A 21,030-nucleotide genomic window follows, 5' to 3' on the forward strand; every position below is an offset into this window, starting at 1 on the left:
AAAGGATAAGTGGGGGGTCCGGGATGCTGCTTTTTTACTGGCTCTTATGTATCAGCACAGCATCATTCCTGGAGTGGTTTTTCTAATGACAGCTAATGAAGAAACTCTTCTCCTTTGTGTTGATAAACCCCGATGTTTTGGACTGTGATTTTTCACCCCACGTCTGTCTGCAGATTCTACCATGGGCGTGTAACGTGGGGTGGTAGCCGCGGGCGAGGTACTTGTCTTTCACTCCCTGGCATGCTACATGAAAATGGAGGTTCTGGCTGGGATTGTAGACCTTGTCTATGGGGGCCCTACGCTCTTGCAAACCTCATGATGCCAGTGAATTCGTCTGGCCAGGATCAGATGTTGTAAAGTTCAATGAGGGAGTCCACCACTCAAAAAGTCTTTTACTGATCAATATGTACAGTGGATAGCAGGTGCAAATATTCATGGACATTTCTCTAGAATGTGTATGAAGATGTTCTTTCTTTTCCTTACTAAACTCACTCTGTTCTATCCGAGTTCCTCTGGTTTCACCACAACCCAGCACAGTGCGTTGGGAGCTTCCCTTGTCCCCAATAACGGCACTACAGTCCCGTAAATTTCTCGACCCGCGGTTCCGCAGCCTTTTCCCTTTAGGGGACCTACTTACGCCACTATGGCCGTTACTTCGCTTCTCTGCTTGTCAACACATTGGAACTACCACATGGGGCACTCTGTTCGTCTTGCTTTCTCTGCTCTGATTCGTCCCGTAACCTCTTTGGCTGGCAAACTTGGGACTGTACCGCTAGGCCTCCTGACCCAGATCCTGACTCCAGAGAATCACACACTCCTTCTATAACTTTTTCTCATCTCTGCCGTAGATCACGCTATCCATTGCCTTGGTCTCCTTTCACTTCAAGGACACCCACTTCATGTGGCGCTGGTCAGACCATAGTTCTGCTTCTGCTACATGCTGGGCCCTATCTGCTCTCCTGACAGCAAACTGTTCCAGTCCTTTCACTTTATCTCCTCCCACTCTGGGCTAATCCCAATCATTAATACTCTCTCTACTGTTGGGCGCAACATAACACCAACACTAATAACCCGTCACTAAACACTTCACACATTTACAACACACACACACACACCCACATGTCTTCAAGGGGGAACGTGAGAAAAACTTCCATCTTTTTCCAGGCGCTCTCCTACGCCTCTTCCCTGATCTACCTCCTGTGGTATTTCACCTTCTCCAGATTGCTCTACCTATTTTGTCCTCCTGATTGTCGCTGTGACACAGGGCAGCCCGTGTGATCTGCCCTTCCTGAAGACTTAGATGCTCATCCCCTTTGCACACTCTGATCTGCTGTTCTTGAGTGTTCCCTGGCTAAAGGGTGTGGCATGGGCCTGAAGAACTTTAGTGCCTCGGGGCCCACGTCTCTACAGCACTGTAGCTGTCAGCGAGGATTGCCTACCTATTACACACATGGGGAATTTCCTGCTCTGTGTTTTTTTTTCTTTTTTCTGCGGCCGAACCTTTCTGGAGTTTTCCATCTCGCGTGGAATGCAGTTTTGTGAGTCATGTTCAGCCGAAGGCACAGACCTCCTTTTCATCAGATCAGTCACATTTTTCCCCCTGCAGAATCCTCATTATTCCTCCTGCGGGTTTATGGTCGCATGTTCTCGTGCAGATAAAAAAAAAATGTTACCATATGCTAAAATTAAAATTTTCTTCTTGGAGATTTTATTGTTATTTAGCGTGATACTTATATTATTATCACTAACATATTTTTTAATAAACTGTTTTTATTGCACTTATGCCTCTTTAGTCGTAGAGGAGATCTCCAGTCAAGATCACCAGTTCATAGAGCTATCATGACTGCTAGGGAAAGAGGGGCTGCACTGGCGGCAGCAAGGACATTGTCTGTCTGGCTATGGGGGCTTCTTCCTCCACTCTACCTGGTATTGCTGCTCAGCCCCATTTACAGACACTCCCCACTGACAGTAGAGGCGCTGATTCTGGAAAAAAACATGGGTTCTGGGAATTTCCTGATCCCAAACAACCCCGGAAAATGGAGGATATAGAACCATATTACCACTTTACAGTATAGTTTTTAATGATATAGATACAACTATATCTCCTATATACACTGCTCAAAAAAATAAAGGGAACAATTAAACAACAGAATATAACTCCAAGTGAATCAAACTTCTGTGAAATCAAACTGTCCACTTAGGAAGCAACACTGATTGACAATCAATTTCACATGCTGTTGTGCAAATGGAATAGACAATAGATGGAAATTATTGGCAATTATCAAGACACCCTCAATAAAGGAGTGGTTCTGCAGGTGGGGACCACAGACCACATCTCAGTACCAATGCTTTCTGGCTGATGTTTTGGTCACTTTTGAATGTTGATTGTGCTTTCACACTCGTGCTAGCATAAGACGGACTCTACAACCCACAGAAGTTGCTCAGGTAGTGCTGCTCATCCAGGATAGCACATCAATGCGAGCTGTGGCAAGAAGGTTTGCTGTGTCTGTCAGGTTAGTGTCCAGAGGCTGGAGGCGCTACCAGGAGACAGGCCAGAACACCAGGAGACGTGGAGGGGGCCGTAGGAGGGCAACAATCCAGCAGCAAGACCGCTACCTCCGCCTTTGTGCAAGGAGGAACAGGAGGAGCACTGCCAGAGCCCTGCAAAATGACCTCCAGCAGGCCACAAATGTGCATGTCTGCACAAACGGTTAGAAACAGACTCCATGAGGGTGGTATGAGGGCCCGACGTCCACAGATGGGGGTTGTGCTCACAGCCCAACACCGTGCAGGACACTTGGTATTTGCCACAGAACACCAGGATTGGCAAAGTCGCCACTGGCGCCCTGTGCTCTTCACAGATGAAAGCAGGTTCACACTGAGCACATGTGACAGACGTGACAGAGTCTGGAGATGCCGTGGAGAGCGATCTGCTGCCTGCAACATCCTTCAGCATGACCGGTTTGGCAGTGGGTCAGTAATGGTGTGGGGTGGCATTACTTTGGATGGCAGCACAGCCCTCCATGTGCTCGCCAGAGGTAGCCTGACTGACATTAGGTACCGAGATGAGATCCTCAGACCCCTTGTGAGACCATATGCTGGTGCGGTTGGCCCTGGGTTCCTCCTAATGCAGGACAATGCCAGACCTCATGTGGCTGGAGTGTGTCAGCAGTTCCTGCAAGATGAAGGCATTGAAGCTATGGACTGGCCCGCCCGCTCCCCAGACCTGAATCCGATTGAGCACATCTAGGACATCATGTCTCGCTCCATCCACCAACGTCACGTTGCACCACAGACTGTCCCGGAGTTGGCGGATGCTTTAGTCCAGGTCTGGGAGGAGATCGCACAGAAGACCATCCGCAACCTCATCAGGAGCAGGCCCAGGCGTTGTAGGGAGGTCATACAGGCACGTGGAGGCCACATACAATACTGAGACTCATTTTGACTTGTTTTAAGAACATTACATCAAAGTTGGATCAGCCTGTAGTGGGTTTTTCCACTTTAATTTTTGGGGGTGACTCCAAATCCAGGCCTCAATTGGTTAATAAATTAGATTTCTATTGATGATTTTTGTGTGATTTTGTTGTCAGCACATTCAACTTTATACAGAACAAAGTATTCAGTGAGAATATTTCATTCATTCAGATCTAGGATGTGTTATTTGAGTGTTCCCTTTATTTTTTTGAGCAGTGTATTTCAGCCTCTCTTTCCCTGGCGGTGTTGTCGCAGGATAGCCTCCAGAGCATGATGATCCTTCCTTGGCAGAGCAGCCTTCAAAGCAAACTATTCTTCCTTGGCGGCATTGTTGCAGGGCAGCTTCCAGAGCAAGACCCTCCTCCGGTGATGTCGTAGGGCAACCTCCAGAGCAAGCTGCTCTGGAGGTTGCTTCTGGCAGTACTGTCGCAGGTCAGCCTCCAAAACAAGTCCTTCTATTCCTGGCTTTGTCAAAGGTCAGCCTCAGGGGTACACCCTTTCACCTTAGCAGATTGATCACATGTAAACCTCTACTTTCCTTACGGGGTGGTCACATACAGCACCAGAGGAAGCCTCTGCTCAAGCTGAACTCACCCACTTGTCAACTTTGACATAAGTTTCAATGCAGATTCTTTGTCAAAATAAGTAAGAAACTCATAATCAGTCGGCATCTCGTGCACGTTCTGTATATAGAGGTCGCGTAACTCCATTAACTTGCATTAGAAAAAGCATACCCGAATGATCAGCTGCACTGAAAAAAAGGTGCTTCCAGTGAGTAGAGTGCCGCTCTATTCCCTGACTCAGATATTTCCTAGTGCCATCTCCATCACATACGGAAACACTGGTGAGAAGCTGCAGCTGCCTCCCCGTCTTCTGCTTACTGTTTTAAACTAAGTTGTTTAGAGACTAAGGGGGTCTCTGATTATTTACAGAAAAAGTACAGGTATAGAAAGGGGATCTACACAGTGCGGGAGGGTGCGTTAGGTGCATCGGGTTGTGCCGTGACTAACTCGGCTCTGCTACATCAGTATCTGTAATGGTGTTATGCAGTGACGTACGGCTGCAGTGCATCCTCGATGCCAGATCTGTATTACAGCCGCTCTCGTTGCTCACACAGGAGCTTCTTGTGCCTATAATAACCTATTCATCGGCCTCCAGGTGACTGCTGGCTGCTGGCCGCCATCGCTTCTCTCACACTCAATGAGCAGATCCTGTATCGTGTCGTCCCTAAAGACCAAAGTTTCCAGGAGAATTATGCAGGAATATTCCATTTCCAGGTAAAATATCAGGAGGAATGAGAACTTTTCATTAACTGTCTCTAAAAATGTATTTAGGATGGGAAATAAAAGTTGGTAAGAAAAATAAAAAAAAAAGGTGAGAACATTTTTTTTTTTTTGCATAATTTTTCAAAATCTGCGCTTGCCGTCAGTCAGCGAGAACATTGCTTACACCCAAAAGCTAATTGGTCCATAGCTCACTGTGCGCACTATAGCGGATCTGCACAAGTTTTCAAGAGGGGTGGACATAGAAATCATGAGGGTTTAGAGCAAAAATTCTGACTTTACTTTCTGACTTAACCACTAAAGTGCTTTGGTTGCTGTTAACTGTGGTATCTAAGGGGTTAAGTGGCTACAAGCAAAGTGGGCTTCAATTGCATCAGTTACTGGCGGGTGTCTACTGTGTAAAACAGCCTGCACCCACCGGGTATAGAGTGGGATCAGCTTGTGAGCCCCCCTACATATAACTCCTGGCAGATGTCGAGAGAAGGGAGCACAGTCATTTGGCTCCGGACCCCTCCCAACTCATGGGCCCCCTTTGTGGTTGTGTGGTCTGGTCTCCCTCCAGTGGTTTTCAGGGAATGTTTTTGTTCACTGACTTCTGGCAGAGATCTTGAAAATTGTGAGGAATTCTACAATAAATAGATTTTATCCACACCGAAGCCATGGAACCTTTACAATATAATCTCTAAAGGGGGCTATCCCCCCATTATACACTTTCGGGTCCCTAGTGACCTTGAGAACGAGGCCCCAGCCTGCCCTGTGTGAATGGATCGCGATTGTCTATGGGAGTGGTGCCGGCACATGCTCACTACTGCTCCATTCATAAAAGGATCGGGGCCCTTTTCTCAGGATCGCTGGGGGCCCCAGTGGTTAGACATGGGTATAAATGATGTCTGCGGGATAACACCTTTTTAATGTTTTTGTTTTTTTTAATGGCTTCTTCCCCTTGTGCTCCAGTTCTGGCAGTTCGGAGAATGGGTAGATGTAGTGATAGATGATCGGCTGCCTACGAAAAACAATGAGCTTGTCTTTGTTCATTCTGCTGAAGGAACTGAATTTTGGAGTGCTCTGCTGGAGAAGGCCTACGCCAAGTAAGACCATGCTCACTGTCCATCCAAGAGACACCCATCCAACCATTTTGGGTCCCCATAGACCTGCACTGCCACCTAACCTCTCCAAACAGGGTTCAAGCGTCTGACAGTCTTCCAATGGGTTGGGGGCTGGCGTTCATAGCAGATGATGAGTTTTGCTACACATAGCAGGGCTGAATCCCTGCTATGTGTAGCACAAGCAATCGGATGATCGCAGCTTTAAGCTATTAAAGCAAGTAAAAAGTAGAAAAAAGTGTTTTTAAAAACATTAAAAAAAAATGTTCAAATCACCCCCTTTTAAAATAAAACCATAAATATTCATATTTGGTATCTATCAAAATATAAAATCAATCTGATCAGTTAACGGCGTAGCGAGAAAAAAATTCAAAGTGCCAAAATAAGTTTTTTGGTCACCGCAACATTGCAATAACATGCTATCAAAACATCATATCTACCCCAAAATGTTATCCATGAAAACACCAGCTCAGTGCGCAAAAAATAAGCCCTCACCCGGCCCCAGATCTCAAAAAATGGAGACTCTATGGGTCTCAGAAAATGGTGCCATTTTTTTATTTTTTTTACAAACTATTTTTTTTAACCAATTAAATAAAAAAAGAACCTGTACATGTTTGGTATCTGCGAACTCGTAATGACCTGGAGAATCATAGTGGCCTGTCAGTTTTAGCATTTAGTGAATAAAAAAAAAAAAAAATTGTGAAATTGCAATTTCACTGCACCTGAATATTTTTTTTCCTATTTTCCAGTACACTGTATGGTAAAATCAATGGTGCTTGTTCAAAAGTACAACTTGTCCCGCAAAAATCAAGCCCTTACATGGCCATATTGACGGAAAAATAAAAAAAGTTATGACTGGGAAGAAGGGGAGCAAAAACGGAAAATCCCCAGGTTGTGAAGAGATTAAGCTCCTTTTGATGTCAAGACATGGTGGGACGTGAGTAGCTGAGTTTAGTTGTGACTTTTGTGTCTTTGCATGTAGGTTGAATGGATCTTATGAAGCCTTATCTGGTGGTGCCACAACCGAGGGCTTTGAAGATTTCACCGGTGGTCTGGCAGAGTGGTATGAACTGAACAAGGCTCCCGACAATCTATTCAAGATCATTCAGAAGGCGCTGAAGACCGGGTCTCTTCTGGGCTGCTCCATAGATGTGAGTCTGGTCCTACGCTGCAATCTTTGGTCTCGGGGTAATGGTGCTCGATTTCCTTGTCTAGGTTTAATATATGTAATGGAGATGTGTCAATGGGAGATGTGCTACCAACAAAAATATTTATTGGGCCAAATAATCACCCGATTGGCTTGACGTGTTTACATACACATAAGCCTAAAGTTTGCTGAACTCGCCGATCACAGTGGGCTCAGCAAACAGTTTAATGTGTAGGGGAGCCAATAAAATGTCTCCTGACATGATGTTGAGGAAGAGCAAGATTGGTACATTGGACTTCCAACAGCCAATCATTTTGTTCCCTGTGACATAATCCACCGCCAGAGGAGTTGGCAGCAGCTCTCTCATAGAGAACGTAAAGGCACTCAGCTGAGCGCTCCTGTGTATGTAGGAGGCAGGAGACATAGCTACTGGCCAAATCATCATGGCCGAAAGCCATCTGTGTGTAAAAGGTCCTAAGTTGCTTCTATCCTTTACCATGTTGTGCCCATCCCTTTTGTATTTTGGAAACCATATTCTGAACAATTGTTTCATGCACATTAGATGGTCAGCCTGCTGCACTGAAATCGTTGGCTTCAGCACCATCTATGCATCTATGAAGTGTTGGTTGAATAAGTAGAAGAGTAGAAACAGAAGAGTTTTCGCAATCCCGCTCTTGTGGTCTATGTGGAGTCCATGGTCCATTTGGAGGCCTAAATTCTAGTAGCTTCCTTGTGTCTTTGACCCACTGAAGGGTATGAAAGTAGTAGACAGGAAAAAGTATTCACCTGGCGGTATTTGGTTTGTTCTGATGGTGCATGACGGATCGTAGCACACGACCTGTACCATCTTCCATCCATCATTTTGGTGCTAGATGAACTGCACATAGTCCGAATACGGCCGACCATTTTTTGTGACTATGTATATTACACCATTGATAAATTTCATTTCTTTTTGGCGACATATATTAGTCATTGAGCAAAAAGATTTTGAGGACTGAGACATCATTAATCTTGTCCTGTAAGAAGATGTCCAAAGAAAACAACACATTCTTCAACATGTTATAATAACTTGAAAATTTGATGTCCTTTTCCGGTTGACCACTTATGTAGTCTTTGATGACCGTAGTCCAGGTCGGCTTGACATTGGAAAGTCGTTGCATCATATTACCTAGTCGACCTAGAGAGGCAGGTCCTATTTACTCGGGACGATGCGCTGCCGAGATCGATGATCTTTGGTGCAATCCAGAGGATAATTTCACCCGACAAACTGATGTTTTGCTGGTTTGTGGATTGATCGGCAGCCTGATTAGATATCTAGGAACGCTCATATACAAAATGGACCATTAGAGTTGATTCATCGACCTAAGCTGCCAATATTCCTTAGATTATTATCATCGATTCTGGGACCACCCACCAACCATCCAATGTGTATGAGGACCTCCCGAATAACCACCAAAGCAGACGACACAACCGGTTTGGACAGTTGGATTTTAATGTGCCTGAACCTTTTGTTCTCAGGGAAAATAAGCCTAAACTATAGATGTCTGCTGGTGGTCTATTCCCCTGTGCCCATGCACAACACATTCACGATCATCAGAAAGGGGTCAAGAACGATAGCTGCCGACCAACTGAAAGTGTGTGGTCAACAATGTTGAACTTTAACTATCTCGATAGAATGTCATGACGTCTTTGTAGAAATGTTACCAGTCCATTGGGTGCACTTACGACTTCCTAATAGGAAAGGTCTTGATTGTCTTTTTTTGGAAATGCAATGGTCCTTGTAGCAGATGGTAAAACAATTAGTGAGAAGCGCACGTACCTGTGCTAATTACTAGTTAGCACTTTTTAGGCTGAAGCAGAGCAGTGGTTGCATTCAAGGGGAACTTGTCATCCACAGCTCAATGACATAAAAGTGGGACAATTTTGGAAACTAATTCTAGAAGTATTATATCGTCGGGACTCTCACAGGTGACAAAACGATGGCTTGTCCTGCATCATTATTGATAAAGTTGTATGTTTCAGATCACAAGTGCTGCAGAGACCGAAGCAATCACCCACCAGAAGCTGGTGAAGGGCCACGCGTACTCGGTAACCGCCGCAGAGGAGGTGCGGACACTGAATTTTTCTGCACAGTTATGTTTTATTGCATATTTTTTAATACATAATTTTCCATACACCTTTTGTTATCCAACCAGGTAAACTACAGAGGAAGGCCGGAAAAACTCATCAGGATCCGAAATCCCTGGGGAGAAGTGGAGTGGACCGGAGCGTGGAGCGATAAGTGAGCTCAAGAGAAGAAAATTATATGAACCTTCACCGTATTGGTAGAATTTCTGATCCGATTGAGGCTTTCTGCGACTTCACTATTTCTGGCTTAATTACTTTTTACTCCAGAGCTGCATTTAAAATTCTACAGAATGCAACTTGGAACTATAAGCATTTTCCAGGCGCAAATCTTAAAGTTTAGCCAAGTTTCTACATTTACTGGGCTATCACACTCTCACAATGCAACAAGGAAAGAATTTGCCGCATATAGATATAACTGTGATTTGTGCAGATTTGCAGTGAACTAACTGGAAGTCAGAAGAATTATGAATACAGCTCTGGAGTAAATAACGGAAAACAGAGCCCATTGCAACACAGAAATACATATGCTGTGTACTGGCATATAAATATGGATTGTACGGATTTACAGTAAACTGATAGGAAGTCGTCAGAATTATGAATGCAGCTCTGCAGCAAATCACCTAAAATAAAACTGTCTCCCACAATGAAACACTGTAGACCATTCTGTGTACAGAGATATAACTAATTGTAAGTTGCCCAGATTTACAGGGAATTGAGGAAATCAGAAGTTAGCAGAATTATGAATGCAGCTCTGGAGTATAATATACAAAATACTCAAGACTATTGCATGCGTTTGTCATCAGCGCACCCACTAACCACAGATTGGGGGCTTTTCAGCAAGTTATGAGCAATTAACTTGCTTATCTCCCTGCAAAGTGTATTCATACTGTGAACGCTGATCTTGCACAATAAATAATCTGCTGATTTCATGTCCAGTTCTAGTGAATGGAATAACGTGGATCCAGGGGAAAGAGACAGACTGATTAAACGCTGCGACGACGGAGAGTTTTGGTAGGTCGTCCTGTCGTATAGCTTTATTTGCTTTTGTTCTGGTTTTCATCTTGTCGTCAATAACGGCGGACTACAACTCCCAGCATGCCCTGTCAGGACCCTTCTCTATTTACCAGAGCAGTGAGAGTGACTTAAAAAAAAAAGGTCCTCTTGCTTTGGGGGATCCAGAGGGGATCTGTGCATAATACAGACAGCAAAGTGGTAACTGTGTAATACTTTATTTCTCCTGCGGGAGTGCTGCAGGGAAATTGAACACTTAATTCCAGGTTTCTCTGTAGATGATCGCCAAAATTCCCACTAACGAAAAGGGATTATTTAAAAAGAACCCTCTACTATTAAAAAAAACAAAAAAAAACAATCAGTTTATTCACTTTCTAGAGAATTCCAGGGTTAAGGGAAAGTTTTCTTAGGATAATAGACTGACTGTGTGTCGGCTCCTGTTACTATTCAGCCATGCAGGTTATTGTAAAGACCTGAATAGTGGCCGGTGGGCGAGTCCCCTCCTATGTCATAAGTAAAAAAAGAAACAAAAAAAGATGAAAACATAAAACCAGAGCGGAGTCACAGAACCTCGCCCAGGAGAGCGGGAAATGCCGGTCCTATTGGCAGCACTGACGATCACTCCACTGCTGGGAACCAGAATCATTAATATTATAGGAGGGCAAAGTGCACCATCCGCCACTAATATCATCCGTGTATTAACCCCTTCCTGCTGTGGAATTATTTGTAACTGAGGAAAATGAGTGATGTAATTTTATTTTATTTTTTATTTTTTTTATATTATTAAAAACTTAATGAAGGCTGTGAATAAAACCACAACAATTGCACTTCGCCACCCCCCCAAAAAATAGAATGAAAGTTTTTTTTTTAAAAAAAAAGTTATATACGGTATACCCGAAAATGGGTAAAACTACAGCTTGCCTTGCATGAAAATGTGCATTTACACTGATCCATCAGGTGTAAAAAATAAAAAAAATAAAAATAAAGAGAGAATGGAGGAACCAACCAAATAATAAAAAAAAAAAATTGGCCATAGTTGAGATTAGTAGGAGTTAAAGGGGTTGGCTCCTCATTATCACATCCAGTGTATAAAAAAAAAATGAATATTTGACCTTTGTAGTTTTTTTTTAGGAAATAGACATTTTCTTACATAGTATGGCACCACCTGGTGTTCAGAATACATAAGAACATGCACGACCACCTAGTGAGCGGAGTGCTGGTGGTCGCACATGCTCAGTCACTCTCTCTACAGCCTGGTGATGATCTGGGCACTACACCTCAGTCAATAGAAACAACTTTCTGCTCTGTCCGCACTTTTCTATTGGCTGCCTTCCTCTGAAATTTGCATGTGCGTCCAGCTCGTTAGTTAGACGTGCACATTGCTGTACACTGTGAACACTAGGTGGCACCATACTATGGTAAAACATGTTATAACTCTTCACTGGATCGTTTTTTTAACAGCATGTAAATGGCAAATGTGATTTTTTTTTATTGTCTAAAAAGTGGATGTGATACGTAATGTTGGGCCAACGCCTTTAAGACGGTGTTCCAACTGACATGTTATAGTTATTATGCACGCCTATAATGGTCTGTTCACACCACATTTGTACAGGGAGTTCATTTACTTTTTTAGGCTTTGTTTCCATACATATCAGGTAGCATTAAAGTCCATAAGGATTTAGGTCCCCCCTATTGTGTCCTAACTCATGTTTTTTTTTTCCATCAGGATGTCTTATAATGATTTCTTAAGACACTATTCAAGGCTAGAAATCTGCAACCTCACCCCAGACACCCTGTCATCAGACAAATACAAGAAGTGGAGCCTGGTAAAGATGGACGGCATGTGGAGGCGAGGATCGACGGCCGGAGGGTGCAGGAATTATCCAGGTGACTATATTAAAGGGGCCTCACATGGCTTTTTTTCTCCAGAGTAGCAGGGACAACTATGGTGGCTACGTTGGCAATAAATACATATATATGAAGACAAAGTGCATGTGCTCAGTGCTTTCTGAGCACATGCACTTTGTCTTCATATACTTGCATTTTGGTATTTTTAATATGGAATATTAAAGGTTATATTTTAAATTTGATTTATTGCTAACATATCTACAGTCATGGCCAAAAGTATTGAGAATGACACCAAAATTATATTTTCACATGATCTGCTGGCCTCTGGTTTTATAAGTGTTTGTCTGATGTTTATATCACATACAGAAATATAATTGCAATCATATTATGAGTACCAATAGGTTATATTGACAGTTAGAATGAGTTAATGCAGCAAGTCAATATTTGCAGTGTTGCCCCTTCTTCTTCAAGACCTCTGTAATTCTCCCTGGCATGCTGTCAATCAACTTTTGGACCAAATCCTGACTGATAGCAGTCCATTCTTGCATAATCAATGCTTGCATTTTGCCAGAATTTGTTGGTTTTTGTTTGTCCACCCGTCTCTTGATGATTAACCACAAGTTCTCAATGGGATTAAGATCTGGGGAGTTTCCAGGCCATGGACCCAAAATCTCTATGTTTTGTTCCATGAGCCATTTAGCTATCACCTTTGCTTTATGGCAAGGTGCTCCATCATACTGGAAAAGGCATTGTTGGGCGCCAAACTGCTCTTGGACGGTTGGGAGAAGTTGCTCTTGGAGGACATTCTGGTACCATTCTTTATTCATGGCTGTGTTTTTAGGCAAGACTGTGAGTGAGCCGATTCCCTTGGCTGAGAAGCAACCCCACACATGAATGGTTTCAGGATGCTTTACAGTTGGCATGAGACAAGACTGGTGGTAGCGCTCACCTCTTCTTCTCCGAATAAGCTGTTTTCCAGATGTCCCAAACAATCGAAAAGGGGATTCATCAGAGAAAATGACTTTGCCCCAGTCCTCAGCAGTCCACTCCCTGTACCTTTTGCAGAATATCAGTCGGTCCCTGATGTTTTTTCTGGAGAGAAGTGGCTTCTTTGCTGCCCTCCTTGAAACCAGCCCTTGCTCAAAGAGTCTCCGCCTCACAGTGCGTGCAGAAGCACTCACACCAGCCTGCTGCCATTCCTGAGCAAGCTCGGCACTGCTGGTAGTCCGATTCCGCAGCTGAAACAGTTTTAAGATACGGTCCTGGCGCTTGCTGGTCTTTCTTGGGCGCCCTGGAGCCTTTTTGACAACAATGGAAGCTCTCTCCTTGAAGTTCTTGATGATGCGATAGATTGTTGACTGAGGTGCAATCTTTGTAGCTGCGATACTCTTCCCTGTTAGGCCATTTTTGTGCAGTGCAATGATGGCTGCACGTGTTTCTTTAGAGATAACCATGGTTAACTGAAGAGATACAATGATACCAAGAACCAGTCTCCTTTTAAAGTGTCCAGTGATGTCATTCTTACTTAATCATGACTGATTGATCGCCAGCCCTGTCCTCATCAACACCCACACCTGTGTTAATGGATCAATCACTAAAACTATGTTAGCTGCTCCTTTTAAGGCAGGACTGCAATGATGTTGAAATGTGTTTTGGGGGTTAAAGTTCATTTTCTGGGCAAATATTGACTTTGCAAGTACAGTAATTGCTGTTAAGCTGATCACTCTTTGACATTCTGGAGTATATGCAAATTGCCATTACAAAAAATGAAGCAGTAAACTTTGGAAAAATTACTATTTGTCTCATTCTCAATACTTTTGGCCATGACTGTACATGTGGTGGCCCCCATAACAGTGTCCTGATGTGAGGACAACTGGGTGGTCACAGTCCGAGAGTCACACAGTGGAAGAAGCAGGGTCTCCCAGCAGCGCAGAGTATTTCAGTGTCCTGTGCTCAGATGCTTTCTTGTTTCTCGCAGACACTTTCTGGATGAACCCACAGTACCTGATAAAGCTGGAGGAGGAAGACGATGACCCCGACGACGGGGAGGAAGGCTGCACCTTCATTGTTGGCCTGATCCAGAAGAACCGCAGGAAGGCGAGGAAGATGGGCGAGGACATGCACACTATTGGATTTGCAATCTATGAGGCAGGTTCAAGACTTAAGATGTCATCGATGCTTCTGGTCGCAGGGTCCATCTAATTAATAAAATAAAGTTAGACTGCTTGTGCCGTGTAATAATGTGGTCGTCTTCTGCCCGCAGGTCCCTGCACAGGTACGTACATTGCGCACCTTCACTCTATTGGAAGGTAAGTTCATAAGTAATCACAGTCCACCGCAAAATACAAGAGTTCTGCACCGCAGGGGCGTAATAATATTTACCTACTTTTTTTTCACACTGTATATTCTACAGGACTCTTTTTTTTTTGCACTTTTTGTGTCATTTTATTGTCATTTTTTTGCACAGAATTCTTCAAAATTATGCACTCTGCGTGAATATTGTACAAACTCCAAAATCCACTTTATTGTGCTCTATAACTTTTTTATTGCAACTTTTTTTTGTGAAAAAAAAAATTTCTTGTTCAGCTAAGATGGTGCTAAAATTTCAGGCTTACATGAAATCACTCCGGGTGGGTAGGGGGACTGTGGAGTACATTTGTGCAAAAATTGTACTGAAAAAAAAATCTCACACCCGGCCTCAGGCCGCTCTTCATCCCATCATCTGACGCATATTTACATCGTTTGTAGAGAAGGGGTTGAAGGTTTTGGAGACGTGTTCTTCCTGTTTTCTCTGTGCATCAGATGTGAGCACTTTATGGCAGCTGCAATAAAAAGGAGTGAAAGCAGTCTCCGGGGAGTGATGGCGTCCGGCCCCCGAGGACCAGGAGTCACATGCAGACACGTTTGTGTGCACAGTGTGACGATCCTGACTTTTTCATGCCTCGTGCTGTACATGAGAGCCATCATTAGAGGGATACCCTACAATGAACACTTATCAGCTCTCTCCCGGTGGTCTTTAATAGGTTAATTCTTTTCTTCAGCTGCAGGGTCAGACCAATGTGCACCTGAGCAGAGACTTCTTCCTGAGGAACAAGGCGCGAGATCGATCGGACACCTTCATAAATCTACGAGAAGTTCTGAATAGATTCCGCCTTCCTGCGGGAGAATACGTCATCGTCCCCTCCACGTTTGAGCCTAATAAATTAGGAGACTTCTGTCTTCGTGTCTTTTCCGAAAAGAATGCGGAGTCTCAGTAAGTGTCCGCAGCGGGGTGCGGTTTTTTTGTCCTGTACGATCATCACTCCCCTCATATACAGTGTGCTAAAGATGGTAGTACACCTGCAACGACTGTGACCTCAACCCCCTACGCATTCACAAATGAGTCTGTCCCGTCCGGGCCTCTTTGGGCCCTTTGTCCATCTGTCTCCTCTAGACCGCCAGTGAAAATCAGCGCGTCTAGCCGACTTTGGTGCCCTAATATTGCTGCATTGTGGCTCGCTGGACCACACTGGGGTTCCTGTCCACCATGATAATCTGAGCTTTTATTTAATACTTGGCTGTGATTTTAATGTCCTTTTTTTTTTCCTCTCGATTTTAGTGTTGTCGATGATGACATTGAGGCCAACATTGACGAGGTAATCTATGGACTGTACTGTGTGTGGGTCTATAGCCAAGAAATTAGTAGGTGCCATATTTAAAGGGAATATGTCAGCGGGTTTTTGTTATGCAATCTGAGAGTAGCATGATGTAGGGGCAGAGATCCTGATTCCGGCGATGTGTCACTTAGTTTACTGGGTGCAGCAGTTGTGATACAATCCCTGTTTTCTCTGCCGCAGAGCTCAGAATGCTGAGCTGTTTATAACCCCGCCCACAGCACTGATTGGCAGCTTTCTAGGTATATCTCCGCCCACACCATTGATTGGCAGCTTTCTGGGTATATCTCCACCCACACCACTGATTGGCAGCTTTCTGAGTATATCTCCACTCACACCACTGATTGGCAGCTTTCTGGGTATATCTCCGCCCACACCACCTTTCTGGGTATATCTCCGCCCACACCACTGATTGGCAGCTTTCTGGGTATATCTCCGCCCACACCACTGATTGGCAGCTTTCTGGGTATATCTCCACCCACACCACTGATTGGCAGCTTTCTGGGTATATCTCCACCCACACCACTGATTGGCAGCTTTCTGGGTATATCTCCGCCCACACCACCTTTCTGGGTATATCTCCGCCCACACCACTGATTGGCAGCTTTCTGGGTATATCTCCGCCCACACCACTGATTGGCAGCTTTCTGGGTATATCTCCACCCACACCATTGATTGGCCGCTTTCTGGGTATATCTCCACCCACACCACTGATTGGCAGCTTTCTGAGTATATCTCCGCCCACACCACTGATTGGCAGCTTTCTGGGTATATCTCCACCCACACCACTGATTGGCAGCTTTCTGGGTATATCTCCGCCCACACCACTGATTGGCAGCTTTCTGGGTATATCTCCGCCCACACCACCTTTCTGGGTATATCTCCGCCCACACCACTGATTGGCAGCTTTCTGGGTATATCTCCGCCCACACCACTGATTGGCAGCTTTCTGGGTATATCTCCGCCCACACCACTGATTGGCAGCTTTCTGGGTATATCTCCACCCACACCACCTTTCTGGGTATATCTCCGCCCACACCACTGATTGGCAGCTTTCTGAGTATATCTCCGCCCACACCACTGATTGGCAGCTTTCTGGGTATATCTCCACCCACACCACTGATTGGCAGCTTTCTGAGTATATCTCCGCCCACACCACTGATTGGCAGCTTTCTGGGTATATCTCCACCCACACCACTGATTGGCAGCTTTCTGGGTATATCTCCGCCCACACCACTGATTGGCAGCTTTCTGGGTATATCTCCGCCCACACCACCTTTCTGGGTATATCTCCGCCCACACCACTGATTGGCAGCTTTCTGGGTATATCTCCGCCCACACCACTGATTGGCAGCTTTCTGGGTATATCTCCGCCCACACCACTGATTGGCAGCTTTCTGGGTACACTGTATAGTTACAGAAAGCTGCTAATCAGTGGTTGGACTAGGAGGCACGAGACACCTAGTCATGTAGTGATAATCTCCTGCTGATAAAACACTGATTGCATTGAAACAGCTGGAATCAGGGTCTCTGCTCCTACATCATTCTTCTCTCAGATTACATAGCAAAAACTGCTGACAGATTCCCTTTAAAACCCTCCAGTTTCTTGGTTTTCGGAGGATACCTCCCAGAAAACTATGAATGATAAGCAGTAAGAATAATGTATTACTATAGGCAAAGTAACCCAGACATCTATTGACCGTATAGGAAAGCTGCAGGAGCGATGTGGTATTATATGAATGTTCAATCCTACAGCTGCTCTCTAGCAAATAGCCGGGGGTCCCAAGCCAGGCCCCTTCACTATGAGGCTCATGGGTCATACGGACAGGGGGTTTACTGTTGGGCCAAACCCTTTAACCAATTAATAACCAGCCAGAGGTAATGCCGCTGTCTCTTATTTTTATTCATAGCCTGATCTCAACGAAGATCATATTGATCCCAGCTTCAGGAGATTGTTTGTGCAGCTTGCTGGAGAGGTGAGGACTTTGCAGTGCTTCGGTCCTTTCATGTAAATAGGGGCGGGATGTAAGAGGGTCAATGTGCTCCATTTAAATGGGAGCATTTACTTTTTTTTATTAAAATGCATGTATTTTTTTTTTTTTACCTAAAAATCATTTTTGCATTAGGGCTTCATTGTAAATTTTGCACGATAATGTTTCTGCATCCTGTATATATCTCAGTACATAGCGGACTGCAGAATGAGTTGCCAGTGACTCAGTCAGCGAGCTCATGTCTGGTCCGTAACAGGTCATAAATCAGCGTGAAAGGGTTGCAGACCTGGTAACTCCTTCTGCAGTCTCATATGTACTGTGATACATAAAGGCTGCAGAAACTGTTCTAAAAAGATTCTTCTGCAAAATTGATTTTTAGCCAAAAAAACATGTATGTAAGTGAAAAAAATATACTCCCAACACTGTGTATATCCTTTAAGCTTCACAGCTGTATATAAGCATCCACACTGATGGTGTAACCCAGAGAAAAGTGACTGATGACTTATTCTTAGGCAGTACTGTATACAGCACTCATCGTTTATACTGCACGCTACATCACACCAGAAAAACACCTTTAAATCTATTTTTTTTAATGTTTTGATGCTTCTAAAATAAAAAATAGAAACATTTTGCAAAGTCGTGAAACACCTATGTGTCTCCATGGTAACAGACTACAAACAAGCCCAGTGTAGTCTGATCCCGCAGTCATACTTCCTCCATCTGTGTACACGGCCGGGTGTAAAGGGGTTTTCTGGATTTATAAAAATAAAGTTGAATTATTGTACAAGGACAATTTCCGTCATACTCTCTGTATAACCTGCTCGTCATTTACAGGATTTCTCACAACCCGCTGAGACCTAATCCTTCTACAGCTGAGGGTTTGCTACAGTTGTTTTCGGTCTAGACAATTCTCTCTGAGGTTAAACACCTTAGTAGCTCAGATCTCTCCTGTCTATAAAGGTTTTATCTGCACCGATACATTGTAACGAATATCATTTTAGTGTCTTGATTGTAGCAAACCCTCAGCTGTGTTAAGTATTAGCTCTGTACAGATTTTTATAGCCTTTAATTAGCAGCAGAATTGGAAACGATTTTGCAACATATTCCATTATACAAGGATTGAGCTTTATTTATTGTAAATCCCGGCGCTGCCGCCAATCACGTTTATGGTCCGTTAACTCACGACTAATAGTCTTCATCTGGACTTATTCTATATCATTCTGCCACTAACCACATTATTCTGGCTTTTCTTGCCATCGGCATAGACTCAAGCAGAGGTATGACAGACAGACTGTGTGCCTTTTCACGCTGCTTCCCATCCTCCATGCATATCTTTATAAGATACTGGACACCTCTGGGGAAATTATTTTTTGTTACTTAAATGCATTTATTTTTTACTTAAAAACATTTTTGCAATAGAGTTTTATTAAACATTTTGTACTATTTGGTTTCTACAGCCTTCATGTATCACAATACATAACAGAATGAGTTAACAGTGAATCCGTCAGTAAGCTCGTTCTTCTCCTAAATCATCTTCTATCCTGATTTATGGCCAAATTGTATTGTTCAACATTCATCTGGTCATAAATCAGCTTAGAAGATGGTTCAGGAGAAGAACAAGCTCGCATGTACTGTAATGCATAGAGGCTGTAGAAACTAAATACTCCAAAATTTTCTAGCAAACCCCATCACAAAAATAATTTTTTTGCCAAAAATGCATTTTTTCAAGTATAAAAAAAAGCTCTTGAAGGTGTTCATATCCTTTACCATCTCATATAAGACATTAAGCCGCTGCCTCTTGCATGTGCCCCGTATTCATGTGCAGCATGTTATCAGAGAGATCTGTTCAGCTGTCTGCAATGTGACCCTGAGGCGACCAGCGTCGCACTATATCCCAGGGTGCATTGCAAGATATTTACAGGAATCGGAATGAATCTCTGCTATTGTAAATATCACTCATGTGCATTGCTGCATCCGTGTATTCTCATAGATGACTGTCCTGAAGGTCTTGTATTGTCTCCAATGGGAACTGTATACATTTATATACAGTGGTGGCTGTATAAATAAATCTGTATGTAGTGAGCGCCCCCTAGTGGTGGCTGTATAAATCTGTATGTAGTGAGCTCCCCCTAGTGGTGGCTGTATAAATCTGTATGTAGTGAGCTCCCTCTAGTGGTGGCTGTATAAATCTGTATGTAGTGAGCTCCCCCTAGTGGTGTCTGTATAAATCTGTATGTAGTGCGCTCCCCCTAGTGGTGGTTGTATAAATCTGTATGTAGTGAGCTCCCTCTAGTGGTGGCTGTATGGCTGTATAAATCTGTATGTAGTGAGCTCCCTCTAGTGGTGGCTGTATAAATCTGTATGTAGTGAGCTCCCCCTAGTGGTGACTGTATAAATCTATGTAGTGAGCTCCTTCTAGTGGTAGCTGTATAAATCTGTATGTAGTGAGCTCCCCCTAGTGGTGGCTGTATAAATCTGTATGTAGTGAGCTCCCCCTAGTGGTGTCTGTATAAATCTGTATGTAGTGAGCTCCCCCTAGTGATGACTATATAAAGCTGTATGTAGTGAGCTCCCCCTAGTGGTGGCTGTATAAATCTGTATGTAGTGAGCTCCCCCTAGTGATGACTATATAAAGCTGTATGTAGTGAGCTCCCCCTAGTGGTGACTGTATAAATCTGTATGTAGTGAGCTCCCCCTAGTGGTGACTATATAAATCTGTATGTAGTGAGCTCCCCCTAGTGGTGGCTGTATAAATCTGTATGTAGTGAGCTCCCCCTAGTGGTGGCTGTATAAATCTGTATGTAGTGAGCTCCCCCTAGTGGTGGCTGTATAAATCTGTATGTAGTGAGCTCCCTCTAGTGGTGGCTGTATAAATCTATATAGTGAGCTCCTTCTAGTGGTAGCTGTATAAATCTGTATGTAGTGAGCTCCCCCTAGTGGTGTCTGTATAAATCTGTATGTAGTGAGCTCCCCCTAGTGGTGGCTGTATAAATCTGTATGTAGTGAGCTCCCCCTAGTGGTGGCTGTATAAATCTGTATGTAGTGAGCTCATCCTAGTGGTGACTGTATAAATCTGTATGTAGTGAGCTCCCCCTAGTGGTGGCTGTATAAATCTGTATGTAGTGAGCTCCCACTAGTGGTGACTGTATAAATCTGTATGTAGTGAGCTCCCCCTAGTGGTGTCTGTATAAGTCTGTATGTAGTGAGCTCCTCCTAGTGGTGGCTGTATAAATCTGTATGTAGTGAGCTCCCCCTAGTGGTGGCTGTATAAATCTGTATGTAGTGAGCTCCCCCTAGTGGTGGCTGTATAAATCTGTATGTAGTGAGCTCCCCCTAGTGGTCGCTTCAGGAAATGTTAGCCCAGTTGTTATTAGCTTAACAGAAATGTATTTC

At 43.9% G+C, this 21,030-nt stretch overlaps 1 protein-coding gene across 1 annotated transcript in view; it reads left to right on the forward strand.

Annotated features, from left to right (window-relative positions):
• Positions 1 to 21,030, forward strand: part of LOC141257370 (calpain-2 catalytic subunit-like) — a 43,162-nt gene that overhangs the window by 14,555 nt on the left and 7,577 nt on the right. The window contains exons 3-14 of the mRNA XM_073671848.1: positions 4,633 to 4,751; positions 5,712 to 5,845; positions 6,843 to 7,011; positions 9,030 to 9,113; positions 9,203 to 9,288; positions 10,071 to 10,145; positions 11,872 to 12,032; positions 13,972 to 14,141; positions 14,257 to 14,268; positions 15,035 to 15,246; positions 15,592 to 15,628; positions 17,557 to 17,622. Coding sequence (XP_073527949.1) covers positions 4,633 to 4,751; positions 5,712 to 5,845; positions 6,843 to 7,011; positions 9,030 to 9,113; positions 9,203 to 9,288; positions 10,071 to 10,145; positions 11,872 to 12,032; positions 13,972 to 14,141; positions 14,257 to 14,268; positions 15,035 to 15,246; positions 15,592 to 15,628; positions 17,557 to 17,622 — 1,325 coding nt within the window. The remainder of the gene's footprint in view (positions 1 to 4,632; positions 4,752 to 5,711; positions 5,846 to 6,842; positions 7,012 to 9,029; positions 9,114 to 9,202; positions 9,289 to 10,070; positions 10,146 to 11,871; positions 12,033 to 13,971; positions 14,142 to 14,256; positions 14,269 to 15,034; positions 15,247 to 15,591; positions 15,629 to 17,556; positions 17,623 to 21,030) is intronic.

Source organism: Phyllobates terribilis, unplaced genomic scaffold (assembly GCF_046119375.1).
Source record: "Phyllobates terribilis strain yellow unplaced genomic scaffold, ASM4611937v1 Scaffold_3__8_contigs__length_932513732, whole genome shotgun sequence".
Lineage (NCBI taxonomy): Eukaryota > Metazoa > Chordata > Amphibia > Anura > Dendrobatidae > Phyllobates > Phyllobates terribilis.